The 13072-nt window shown below is 40.7% G+C and overlaps 1 protein-coding gene across 6 annotated transcripts in view; it reads left to right on the forward strand.

Moving 5' to 3' along the window:
- KDM4C (lysine demethylase 4C) overlaps window positions 1-13072 on the forward strand; it is a 1194550-nt gene that overhangs the window by 1179049 nt on the left and 2429 nt on the right. For 5 of the 6 annotated variants that reach the window (XM_029605140.1, XM_029605184.1, XM_029605156.1 and 2 more), the window contains 2 exons: window positions 3715-3807; window positions 10556-11672. In XM_029605140.1, coding sequence (XP_029461000.1) covers window positions 3715-3807; window positions 10556-10756 — 294 coding nt within the window. In that variant the 3' untranslated portion in view covers window positions 10757-11672. Of the gene's footprint in view, window positions 1-3714; window positions 3808-10555; window positions 11673-13072 lie in introns of those variants that run through there. The other variant, XM_029605175.1, reaches the window with a different exon arrangement.

Raw genomic sequence — 13072 nt, forward strand, 5'->3', positions numbered from 1 at the left:
GAGCCACTTATCTGGCAGGCACACAGAATGCAATGGCAAAACCGCCTCAGCAGGAATTTCCAGCCCCACAAGTGGTCTCTGGTTCCCTCTGTTGCGGGCAGAATCTTCTATCGATGGGTCAGCCAGACATCGACCTCTTTGTGTCCAATCAGAACTGCAAAGTGGAATGATTCTGCTCCCTACACAGGGAACAAAGAGTACCAACAATAGATGCCTTCGCCCGCCCCTGGAACACAGGCCTGCTATATGCATACCCTCCAATTCCACTAATAAGCAAGACTCTCGTGAAGCTATATCAGGACCGAGGCTCAATGATACTCATAGCCCCGTATTGGCCACGCCAAGTCTGGTTTCCCATTCTTCTTGACCTCTCTGCCCAGGAACCCATTCACCTGGGCACGGCGCCCAACCTCATAACACAGGATCAAGGCAAGTTGTGCCACCCAAACCTCCAGACCCTGTCCCTGACAGCCTAGATATTGAAAGGTTGATACTACAGCCACTCAACCTTTCTAGTAATGTCTCTCAAGTCCTCGTAGCTTCACGAAAGCCTTCCACATGAAAGTCTTACCTTTCTAAGTGGAAGAAGTTCTCATTGTGGTGCTCTCAGAATGGCTTTGATTCCTTTTCTTGCCCCACACCGAAAATCTTAGACTATCTCTGGCACCTCTCAGAATCTGGTCTCCAGACTTCCTCCATATGAGTACACCTCGGTGCCATCTATGCTTATCATCAAGGAATAGGGATGCCCGATAACGGCTCAACCCCTTGTGGGTCGCTTCATGAGAGGCTTACTACAGCTTAAGCCTCCTCTACAACCACCGGTCGTGGCATGGGACCTCAACATTGTACTGGCATGGTTCATGCATCCTCCTTTTGAGCCCCTGCACTCCTGCGAACTCAGATACCTTAGATGGAAAGTAATTTTCCTGGTAGCTATCACATCTGCTCACAGAGTCAGTGAGTTGCAAGCCCTTGTAACATACTCGCCCTATACAAGGTTCCTCCGTGACCAGGTGGTTCTCTGCACTCACCCTAAATTCCTTCCTTAGGTGGTAATGGATTTCCACTTAAACCAGTCTATTGTCTTACCCACTTCTTTCCAAGGCCTCACACTCACCCGGGTGAGTGAGCTCTGCACACCTTGGATTGTAAATGTGCACTTGCATTTTACTTAGACCGCACCGCAGTCCACAGAAAGTCCACCCAACTCTTTGTTTCTTTTGACAAAAGCAAGCTTGGAGTTGTGGTGGGCAAGCAGACTCTCTCCAACTGGTTGGCAGACACCATTGCAATCTGCTACCAGCAAGCAGGTCTTCCACTTGAGGGACGGTTGAAGGCGCACTCAGTAAGGGCCATGGCAACGTCAGTAGCACACTACTGTTCAGTACCGATTGCCAACATCTGCAAGGCTGCAACGTGGAGCTCTCTCCACACCTTCACAGCCCACTACTGTCTTGACAAAGCTGGATGACAAGACTCCGTCTTTGGCCAGTCTGTCCTACGGAACTTATTCCCAGTGTAAAATCCCTACTCATCCTACCTCGACCCGCTGTGAATTTCAGGTTGCCTCATCATTGCCAACAGCTCCCCAGTTGTTGTGCCTGTTGCACATGTTGTGTACTGGTTGGCCTATGTCATTATGACTCAGCCTGTAGCTTGCTATTCACCCATATGTGAGGACTACCATCCTGCTTGTCCTGGGAGAAAGCAGAGTTGCTTACCTGTAACAGGTGTTTTCCCAGGACAGCAGGATGTTAGTCCTCACGAAACCCACCCGCCACCCTGCGGAGTTGGGTTCGATACCGTTTTCTTCTTTTATTTTTCGCTCATACCTTTTGCTACAAACGAGACTGAAGGGGGACCCCGTGTGGCCACAAGGTTAGCAGCATGCTGGGCATGCTCAGTGTGCCAGTCAAAGTTCTAGAAACTTTTACAGAAGTATTCCGTGACAGGGCTCCATCTGATGGTGTCACCCATATGTGAAGACTAACATCCTGCTGTCCTGAGAGAACACCTATTACAGGTAAGCAACTCTGCTTTCTGGCAAACCAGCTGGTATACGCCCCTACAGGGCAAGGGCAGGCAGTGCAACACCTCTGGACTCCAGGGCTCACTGCTGCCAAGCAAAGCCCTTCCTCACGAGATGTGCTTGCCCTTCGTGGGTCCTCCGGTCAGCCCACCACACGCAAGCAAGATGACAACCCACTTGTACAGGACATCCAGACCTCCATCAATCCACGGTTCCTCAGTTCCATCCCCACACCAAATCACATGCTTCTCCCCCTCCCCCCCCCCCCCCCGGCCTCCAGCCTGCCCGTCAATTCAAATGGCCCAATGAGGTGCCCCACAGGCACAGAAACTCCCCGATGCCCGTCTCACACCGCCTCCCAACTCTTCCCCCCCCCCCCCCCCAAGTAACACATGGTCCCGGGGTCACTGTGCCAGAACAATGATGTCTGTGAGCCAGTGAAGCACGACAGGGCCCCAAGTCAGGCACCCCGCACCACTGGGAGCAGGAGGGGCCGAGAGCCGCATCACCACCCGGTAAGTTACTGGTACATTGTCCCATCCCCTATTCACCGGCTCTATGTGTGGCCCCAGTTTATCTGTATCATCTGCGCACTGACCCAGCACCGCTCCTTAATCCTAAAACATTAACTAAAGTTAACAAAACAGAGTGCATACATAATGGAAACACAAAGGTCTAAATATCCTTTATAATGTGGTGACCATCAAAGCAGAGGGTTCTAACTTGGAGCGACATATTTCATATATTAGTATACACAGATAACCGAGATCTTATACCTTTCTTGAAATTAAACTTTCAGTGTAATTGTTCACTGACATTGTTTGTTGATGCCAAACGGCATTACAATAAAGGACAACTGTGACATTAAAAAATCAAGAAAATTAATGAAGATATTGTAGTAACAGCATTAAATTATGATGATACTTCAGGTTGTATTTTATATGGATATTACAACATCTCAGGGGCTTGAGTGTTTGGGATACATAAGAGCATGAGATCAAGACATATTATAATGGTCATCTAAAGTAGTTCTCTCATGTCTCAATGCTTCATTTTAAAGCAGACATGGATATCACATTGATAAGCTGCATGTACCTGATATGGAAAAGAGAAATAACTTCTAACAATTAGTGACAGTGATAGCCAGTGTTTTCAAAGCTTAGAATGACTTAGTATAATAAAAATGTCTGGAAGTTTTTGTTGCCATAACAAAATGCTTAAATAGAGTGCAATACCCCTCCCTCTTAATTTCAGAGATGGAATTATATTGTATAATACCCAGTTCAATATACTGGGTATTATACTGGGTATTATTCAATATACTGGGTATTATACAATTTTAAATGAAGAGCCCACTAAGGAGTGTTAGGGCACATTATCTGTTTTGTGGCATGTCTTCACATCTGAAAGTCAAATCAAAGATGTGGCTCTGCTTCCAACCTGATATAAAACTGCCAGAAAGTTGCTGTTAGTGGAGAATGTGTAGTGTCCTTGAGTTACCATGTTGATTTGGTCTTTCAAACTATCCAGCTTTAGAATGTGCCAGATGATATTATAGATATGTTTTTATTCTATTTTCATTTTTCTCTCTTTATATCATTTTTTTTAATTCACTGGTGAGATTCCATAGATGCACATAGATCCTGCATGTAAATATTAAAGTTACTTCTTTATTAAATTAGGTTGAATTTGAAGATGGATCCCACATGACCATGAAACGAGAAGAGATCTACACACAGGATGAAGAGCTACCAAAAAGAGTTAAAGCTCGTCTTGTAAGCAAAGAAAAATAAAATATTTATAACACTATTGTAGTTATGATGCCAAATCTATCACCTTTGACGCCAGGGTACAAATTGTATCACAGTGATAGAATGGATCAAATTGGTGGATGGGTGGTGCTATATGTTAAAGAGAACAAAGTCAAACAGGATAAAGGTTCTGCAGGAAATAAAATGCACTGTTGAATCTTTATTGATAGAAATTCTATGTGAGAATATCAGTGGGGGTATATTACCGACCTCCTGACCAGAATGATCAGACAAACAATGAAATACTAACAGAAATTAGGGAAGCTAGCAATATTAGCAGCAGAATAATAATAAGTATTTTCAATAACCTCAGTATTGACTGGGAAAATGTCACATTAGGACATGCTAAGGAGATAAAGTTTCTAGATGAAATAAATGACTGCTGCTTTGGAGGAACTGGTACAAGAACTGACAAGAGGGGGAGCTATTGTAGACCTAATCTTTAGTGGAATGCATGATTTGTGCAAGTGGTAATGGTGTTGGGGCCGGTTGGCAATAGTGATTATAAAATGATCAAATTTGACTTGATAACTAGAGGGAGAACACTAAGGAAATTTACTGCTGCAGCATTTAGCTTTCAAAAGGGAGACTTTGATAAAATGAGGAAAGTGATTAGAAAAACTAAAAAGAGCAATTGAAAAGGTGAAGAATTTACATCAGGCATGGATGTTATTTAAAAATATCATCTTGGAAGCCCAGATCAGATATGTTCCATGCATTTACATGACTATATTGATTTTAAATTTTTTTCAGGAAAAAGTTGAAGCTGCTTATTTTCAGTTAGCCTTCCTGTGAATTGTTTTATTCTCTAAAGAATGTTTTATATAATATTTGTGACACTATGATTTTGTACATTGTTTGGCATTGAAATTTCAAAATAAGCACTATATAGCAATTTTAAATAAATAAAATAAAAAATTAAGTTGAAAAGGTGGAAGGAAAACCAAACGACAGCTGGTATGGTTAAAAGGTAAAGTGAGAGAGGTTATTCTAGCCAAAAGAACATCTTTGAAAAAATGAAAAAGGGATCTGAATGAAGAAAATAGGAAACAGCATAAGCACTGGTTACCACCCTTCCCTATAAAGCTGCAGCTGCAATGCACCACCATTATATCCCACATTAAGATAGAAAAAGAAGTGTCTTAACAATCTTCCTACACCTGGAATAAATAATCTCCTAATAAAATCTGGAAAGTAGTTCCAGACTAGAGGTGCTACTGATGAAAAGGCTTGCTTTCAGCCCTTACCAGATTTTAATTTATGCCAAATTGAAAACTCTAATTGAGCCTCTTGAGAAGCTCTAAGGGCCCAAACAGGCTTATGCCATGTCAATTTTGCTGACAAATACCTTGGCCTATCCACCCTCATACGTTAAAATAAGTGACAACAATTTGAACTTAGCATAACTACACTGGCTTCCAGTTGCAGAATGGACTAACAATGGAGACACTTTCTCCTTCCTAGATTCTCCACACACCATTCAAGTAGCACTCTTTTGAACAAGTTGTAATTTCCTTATCAAAGTTATTAGGCAAACCTACACCAATAATAAGTGCAAAAACCAGACATTTTAACTGTAAAATCATCCAAGAAAGATTTTAATGGACGTAACCTCTTTAATTGAAAACATGCCTTCTTACAAGTCTGATGTACAAAAACATCAAATAAGAAAGCTGAGACAAAAGCAACCCAAGGCTTTTGGCTTTAGGTGAAATTATAATTTCAGTGTCACCCAAAGATGTCTTAATTGGCCACACCATAGCTTCTTTAAGTTATTTCCAATGCCCAAAATCTTGATCCACTGGAATCAGAAATTGGATGTCATTGACATATACATAGCCTCTGATATCCAGTGCCTGAAACACTCATCAGTGGTCACATAAAAATATTGAATAACAAAGACAATTGTATGAACCGTGCTGCTCTCCTGTCTTCACCGTTTCCTCTGCAGAGCATTGATGTGGATCCACTTAACATGATCATTTAAGAAGGAACGAATCCAGTCCAATGCTTAGCCCACTTGTTGGCATCTATCAACCATAATATCAATGTCTACCAAAGCAAAGGCACAAGAAAGGTCTAGTAGTATCCAAAAATACAGAATTCCCCACATCTAATATGTCTTACCTCATCATCCATTAAGGATTCTAACACCTCAGTATTGTGGCCTGGTCTAAAGCCAGATTAGAATTCTGCTGAACTCCCATTTCCCATTGAAAATAATGTGCAATGTTATGGGCTGGTGATGCTGCAGAGGCACTGTTCAGAGCCCCTGGGGGGAGGAACTTGTGATCATTATTTAATGGTGACACCTAACGGCTGGATTCAGGTTCCATTATTGCAGGGTTCCAGAGGGAGCCCTTGTGCATGGCCTTCCACCCTGGGCTGACACTGCAATGACTTAGTCACATAGTAAATGATGGCAGAAAAACACCAAATTGGCCCATTCAATCTCTCTAGTTGAGATTCTTTCACTTTGGTTAGATAGGCATACAATACCTATATGTGACCCAATGCCAGTTTTCTTGCTCCTCCATGTTTTTATTTGATCTTTCAATCTTTTCCTGCCAATGTCTTCCTTATGAGTCCCAAGTATACTTAAGACACTTTATCTAACAACCAGATCCTACTGTACGTATTAACACCAATCTTTCTAACAATCCACACAGCCATCAAAACTAGCAATACTATTGTCCAAAAGATCTGGCCTCCCCATACTCATTGACGTATGGGTTTTAACCACGGTCACTCCATACAGGTTATACCAGCCTACTTAGAAACCCAATGCAGCCATAGAGTTCTAACCACAGCTGCTAAGGTCATAACAACCACTCTGGCAGGATGGCCCAACTGCCTACCTCATGTTTCCTCTATCCTCTTGCTTCTTGAAAGTAAGGCACCTCTGTGTTTATTCCATACGATCCTTTCTTTCAGTGAAGGGATAGCAGAACCATGAGGTAGGAAATAGGGTTAACTTGCTCAGTACAGCCAGGCAAAATATGTTGAGATATAAAATGGTCAGAAATCCCTGAGTAGAAGTGAATGAAGGCTCATGGAATCAGATCCCAGTCATGATCCCAGCTGGAAGTACAGATGTGCAGGAAAAAACTGCTGGGTAAAAAAAATACTATTTCTCTGTTTTCTCTAGTTAATTCTTGTTTTCTGTGTATTTATAAAATGTGTGTTTCATTGTTTCTCTGTGGACAAACTGGAACAATACAGCCACAAAATGGGTGTCTATATCTGATGGCATTGAGTCAGGTCTTGCTGTCTTTTAGCTCAGAAAGACCTTCTGAGTATATGTGGCAGTTCCCATGCTGCTGCTGCCATGCAGTATTCTTCAGTCATTTTTTTGTTCACATAGGGATAGATTTTAAAACATGCACGGGCATAGATTTGTTCACGCAACCCGGCGCGAACAAATCTACGCCCAATTTTATATCATGCGCTCCAAAATCGGAGTGGCCTTGGAGGGAACTTTTTTTCGCCCCCCCCCCCCCCCCACCTTCCCCTCCCTTCCCCTATCTAACCCAGCCCTACCTAAATCCCCCCCTACCTTATTTTCTTTCTTACACTTGCCAGAGGCAGGCATATCTTGCGCACGCCGGCAGGCAAACCCCTGACACGGCCGGAATGGAGGAGGGCTCGGGACACGCCCCTGGACTGCCATCACGCCCCCAGACTGCCCACTTTTGAAAGCCCCAGGACTTACACGTGTCCTGGGGCTTGCGCGCACCGCCGAGCCTATGCAAAATAGGCTTGGTGCACGCAGGGGCATATTTTCTCAGGTTACGTGCGTAGCCTTTGAAAATCTGCCCCTTTGTGTACAATTGGAGATTTGCTCTCTTTACTGTCACTATGTAGGTATCTTCAAATGTTTGGGAGAATTTTCTTTTTTTTTTCCTCAGGATCTTCTTTTATTTAACCCTCTAAAAGAATAGTGTAGAATTTTTCTTTCTAGTGGGATTTGGAAAGTAAATACAATGTCAGAAAAATCAGAAAACTGAAACAAGAATCCATCAGAGAAATCTGACAACAAGGGCAAAGGTCTATTCATGCTTTGCCCAAAGTGCTGCTACAAGATGGCAAGTAGGGATCTTCCTGATCCTGTCTGAAGTGCCTGAACCCCAATTATCATTCCACTAACTGCAGCCCCTTTGACAAATTGTCCCTGCAGGTCTGCTTATTCAGGGATCTGAAATATAAAATGTCTTCCTCATCAGAAATAAAAAGATCCAGTTCCAAAACGCAAGGTGAGAATTTGTCCTCTAAACATGGTAAAAGGTGCAGAAAATCCCCTTCTCTAGAAGAGGCGGCACTGAAAAGTTGGTGCACTAATGATTTCATGTACACAAAAATGGTGAAGCATCACTGCATCAAGGAAACTGGTGCAAGGGAAGCATTGTGCATATAAGAAACACTGCACTAATGATTCTACAGTGCAAAGCTTGGCACCATAGAATCATCTGCATCATCTTCTGTGGCGCAAGTGAGAGAAACTTTCTTAGAATTGACCACAGTGCTGAGTATTAATGCCGAGTAACTTAGGGGGATTCCAGGGAGGAGTTACATTAGCCAGCTAAGTTATCCAGCTAACTTTGATTGACTTATCCAGCTAAGTCTGATCAGGCCATAGAATTGCCCTAAAGTTAGCTCGATAAAGTTAGCCAGCTAACTTTGATAGCCACTATATAGTGTGGCTGCACTATTGAATATACCTCCAAAGTTAACCAGATTAGTTTATCCAGTTAACTTTACTAGCCAGACAGTGACTGAATATGGACCTCTTCATTTCCCTAGCTAAGAGTCCAAGCTCATCTCCAATACTAGAGGCAGAATCTGTCTCCTCATCAAAGAAGACACAGAATCAAAGACGACTACCACCTTTAGCAGGGTCTGGTCTGATTTTGTAAAAATCTGAAGGAAATAACTTTGGCTTTGACATCAACTCCACTGCCTATTCTAGAGAGATTAGGATAGGAACTCCAATCTCATCTGCCTTTAACTTCTTATCAAAAGGAAAGGACAGAAAGTTCTTTGTTCTCTGGAACATTGGAAAGTAAGTCTAGAGTGAAGAAATCTTCACTAATACTTTGTCAATTAGAAGAATCTCTAAGTCTGTATGATTCTTTTGACTATGGATCCATGGTATTAATGCCTGAGCTACCTTTGGTGCCAGCGCCAGCTAAATGTTCAACATCACCAAAGGGCACATCTTATCCAACATTTTACAAAACGTTTCAGATTCCATCCTATTTAGGCTGGAAGAAGATAATTCTAAGTTAAAAGAATTTCAAAGTGTACTGAAATTCAAACAGCTTCTGAAACAGATAAAAGCCATATCAATGCACAAAACTTTAATAAACATACAGAATATGATGTGGAAAACAACGTTTTCCATCTTATCATTAGCAAAAAATATAGAACACAAAATACAGGGTACAGAAATGCCCAGACCACATGAAAGTGCAATCATCACATGATTCTTTAATTGTGGAATCTGTGATGAACAGAGTGAAAAAGACCAAGACATTCTCAAACTCTTCTTCAGGGAAGGATGGTAGATTGCTTGATGCCTCAGGCAAAAGGATGTTCCATGCATCAACATTACAGTCTAGGGCTGGTGCTCATGAGCTATAGATGGTACAATTTAAGTACAACACCTTGAAAAAATGAAAGAAATCCCCCAGCAATTGCCTATTCAAGATCCATCACAATTCATTAACCTACAGGACATGGAAGACTGTACAAAGCATATGACTCTAATCTATATATGATTCATTTGATAGTGCTTCAAGAACATCAGCCATGACCATTGAAGCAAGGAGGTTAGCATAGATCAGAGTATCCAGCCTCAGAGAGGATATGCATGATAAATAGGTAGATGTACCAGTGACAAGGTGAAAGTCATTAAAGAACAAAGCTTAGTACTGCTGCTGCAGCCAAGCCCTACAGGCCCCCAGAACCCAAGGGCTCAACCTGCAGGGGAGGGGCTGGTTAGGTGGAAGACCGGCCCATGTTCTGCCCTGCCATCCTGTACCACTCCTCAGGTGGTGTACCCCAAGTTCAGCCCAAATACCTTGTGTTTGGATCAGGAATCATGCACAAACCATGCCATTTATTCATGTGATACTTTCAACTTCTTGTATATTCCTGTCAGAGAAGCAAAGATAAACAAGATATTCCCTTGCAACCCTCAGCTTGGGAGTCCCTGTTTATGTGACTATGTTGTTTCTGCTTGTCTACAGAGAAAGCAAATTTGTTTACCTATAACAGGTATTCTCCATGGACAGAAAAACAGACAGCTACACCATCCCTCCCTCCTCCCTGGTCAGTTGAAGTCAGCTAGAATATGGACTTGAGGGAGAGTGAGCTATGAGAGAGTAATACCTGACTTGGTGCCATTGGATAGCATCACCCATTTGTGTGGCTGTTTTTTCTGCTGTCCATGGAGAACATCTGTTTCAGGTAAGCAACTTCACTTTACCTGTTCCAGATATTGTAGTGAGATCTTTTCAGTTATATCCCAAATCTCTTTGCACGCAGTTGTTTCTTACATGAGACATTGCTTGTTCTCCCCTTACCAGTCCATTGCCAGCACACTTGTCCTACCACTGCTTGTCAACATTGAGAAAATTATATTATAGATAATGATAGATTAGGGCAGTCTGTTACCAAGTGTTGCATCTAAAATCAGATTTGTTCTTTTTAGTCAACAGCATCAGCTATGAGGTACGAAGAAACATTTTATGGAGAAGAACTTATCCAAGGTGAAAAAAAGAGACAAAGGTTGCTGAACGGGAAGCTGAAGAATGAATATGTGAATGATTCGGGATACCGCACTTTTTTTTATGAACTCATTCCAACAGAAAATCCAGAAAGGACTATAAGACATGCTAATGAGAAAAAGTAGCAATACTAGAAGGAGAAAAAACAGGAAAAATTCCTACTAACTTGCACTATAGATCGTGAAAGGTACTGAACAAAGAAACAATTGGATAAGATGAAGAATAAAAGGATATAAGCAAAGAGTATGGTTTTCTGTCAGATTATACAAACAAATTCAAATTTTGCAATGTAGTTACTGATTAAAAGAAAATAAAAACATTAAGATTTATGGCAATATAAAGTATCTCATCTGTGATCAGCTTGAGTAAAGGATGAAAAATATCAGCAAAGTTTTGATTTATTCCAAACAGTGCTCATAGTCAAAAAATCTGTCACAGATATGTATATGAAGGAAGGACTCACTCTTTGGAGGGTAAAGGTTGCTAGTTGCTTTGCAGGAAACTTCATTTTTAGTGCTGTGCAGAACCAGAGCATGAATAGTTTAAACAGAATAGATCAGCTGTCTAGATGTTAGGGATACAATCACTCATGCCTGTCTTGGTGGAAGGTGTGACTGTTAGGCAACTTGCACACATTGGCTAATTATTGGTCTTGTTTTCTGGCTTTCATCAGAGCAAGCTATGTTCCATTAGAGGGAAACATTGAGTTCCTCATCTGCAGAATTGTAGATGCTTTCTAAGTCATGGACTATGTTCTGTAAGTTTCACACCAGTAATTTGTACAGAAAATCTCAATGAAATGCATTATAATAAAAATACCTAAAGATATTTGAAAAATCATAGCCTATCATCGTAAGAATTTCTTGTCTTTCCTGATCCTATATTTTGGAGCATGAACAGCCTAGCAGCACTTTAACAAGTAGAGGATAACTCCATATAAAGGCAGCTTCCAGAAGATAGGGAAAAGACTACCAAACATAAAAAAGGAAGCTCCCAAACTATTTAGAAAGTTTGCCATGTTTTTCTTTAAAAAAAAAAAAAGCCACTGAGAGGCTTCTAAAGCCTTGTTTGCATAATGTGCTCCCTCATTTACATTCATGCAGGTACTAATTTTAACACATGTTCACATGTGAGGGGACCCTCTTAATGTACACATTTAGGCCTTATTGTATGGCATGCTATTTTTAGTGTGTGCAAAATTGCCTTAATGTGCAAGCTAAACTTGATTACATAGACTCCTTAGTGTTAAAAGATGAATTTGAGCCTTTTTTTGCATTATACTACAAATTGCACTCCTTTAGAACATACCTAGAATCTATTTAGCAGCTTAAGATGCCTATAATCTAGCATATTGTAAGCATTATAAAGAAAAAGCCTTTGGTTGAGTAGTGCAGTTATTTTCATGTTTTAGATACTTGCTTTCCTCTTTCAACCAGAATAACATTGAGTACGTTCAGAAATTAGAGGTGCTAAGAGTTATTTTGATGCCAAGCAGTAAACAGCCTTGACAACCCAAAGAATGAGTGTAAGTACTTTAATATATTGTATAAGAATACTAAGTATTCTTATTACTAAGTACTATAAATATTTCTATGTATTGTAAGTATTCCTTTCTGGATTTTTTACTTAAAATTTTGTTACTGAGGGAAGAAAACTTGACATATCACAGGAAATACTAGAATTCCCTTGATCCTTTTTTGTAGTATGCATGCAAATAAACAAGTCAGATACCACAGAAAGGAGTCTCTGTGGTTTATGATTGGTTCAAACACATTTTTGCAGTGCTACCTCTGTTCAGGAGTAACTTGTATCGTCAACCTTCAGCAGAAAAGCTTCTTAGGCTTCTGATTTTTCAGAGATTCATTTATGGTATCCAGTAAAGGCACAGAGAAATGATACCAATCTTCCCCCCTTCCCCAGCCCCCCCCCCCCCCCCCAAATCTCCTCCCGCTTCCTTGCCTGCAGAAAACTGGAAGCCTTTAATTTGTAAGGTAGGGTTATAATTTTTTTTTATCTTTTCAGCAGTCGGAAAAGCACACTGAAATATTTGTTTTTTTAATACGTTTTATAAAACATTATAAAAAATATATACATTGTATAATAAGGTATTTAAACACACACTCAATACCCCATGGTCTGTACAGTGCATTTACAATTTTATATCTCAGCTGCTTCAAATGGTGTTTTATGCCAGTTCAGCTGTTACCTTAGATACTTTTTTGGCTTTTAAGGAAGAATTCTTTCTTAATAGTATGTAAGTTATAGAAGGAAACTGTTATTTACAAAGTACGTTTTTAATAATAGTTATTACTAGAAAAAGAGTCCTTGTAAAATAAGTGTTTGTAAAATTAGTTTGATTTAGAGCTTAAAAGCTAGTTTTAGACTAATATATTATGGTCTTCCTTTAGAAGGCCCTGTTCAGATCTAAAAACTTTCATAAT

Source organism: Rhinatrema bivittatum, chromosome 1 (assembly GCF_901001135.1).
Source record: "Rhinatrema bivittatum chromosome 1, aRhiBiv1.1, whole genome shotgun sequence".
Lineage (NCBI taxonomy): Eukaryota > Metazoa > Chordata > Amphibia > Gymnophiona > Rhinatrematidae > Rhinatrema > Rhinatrema bivittatum.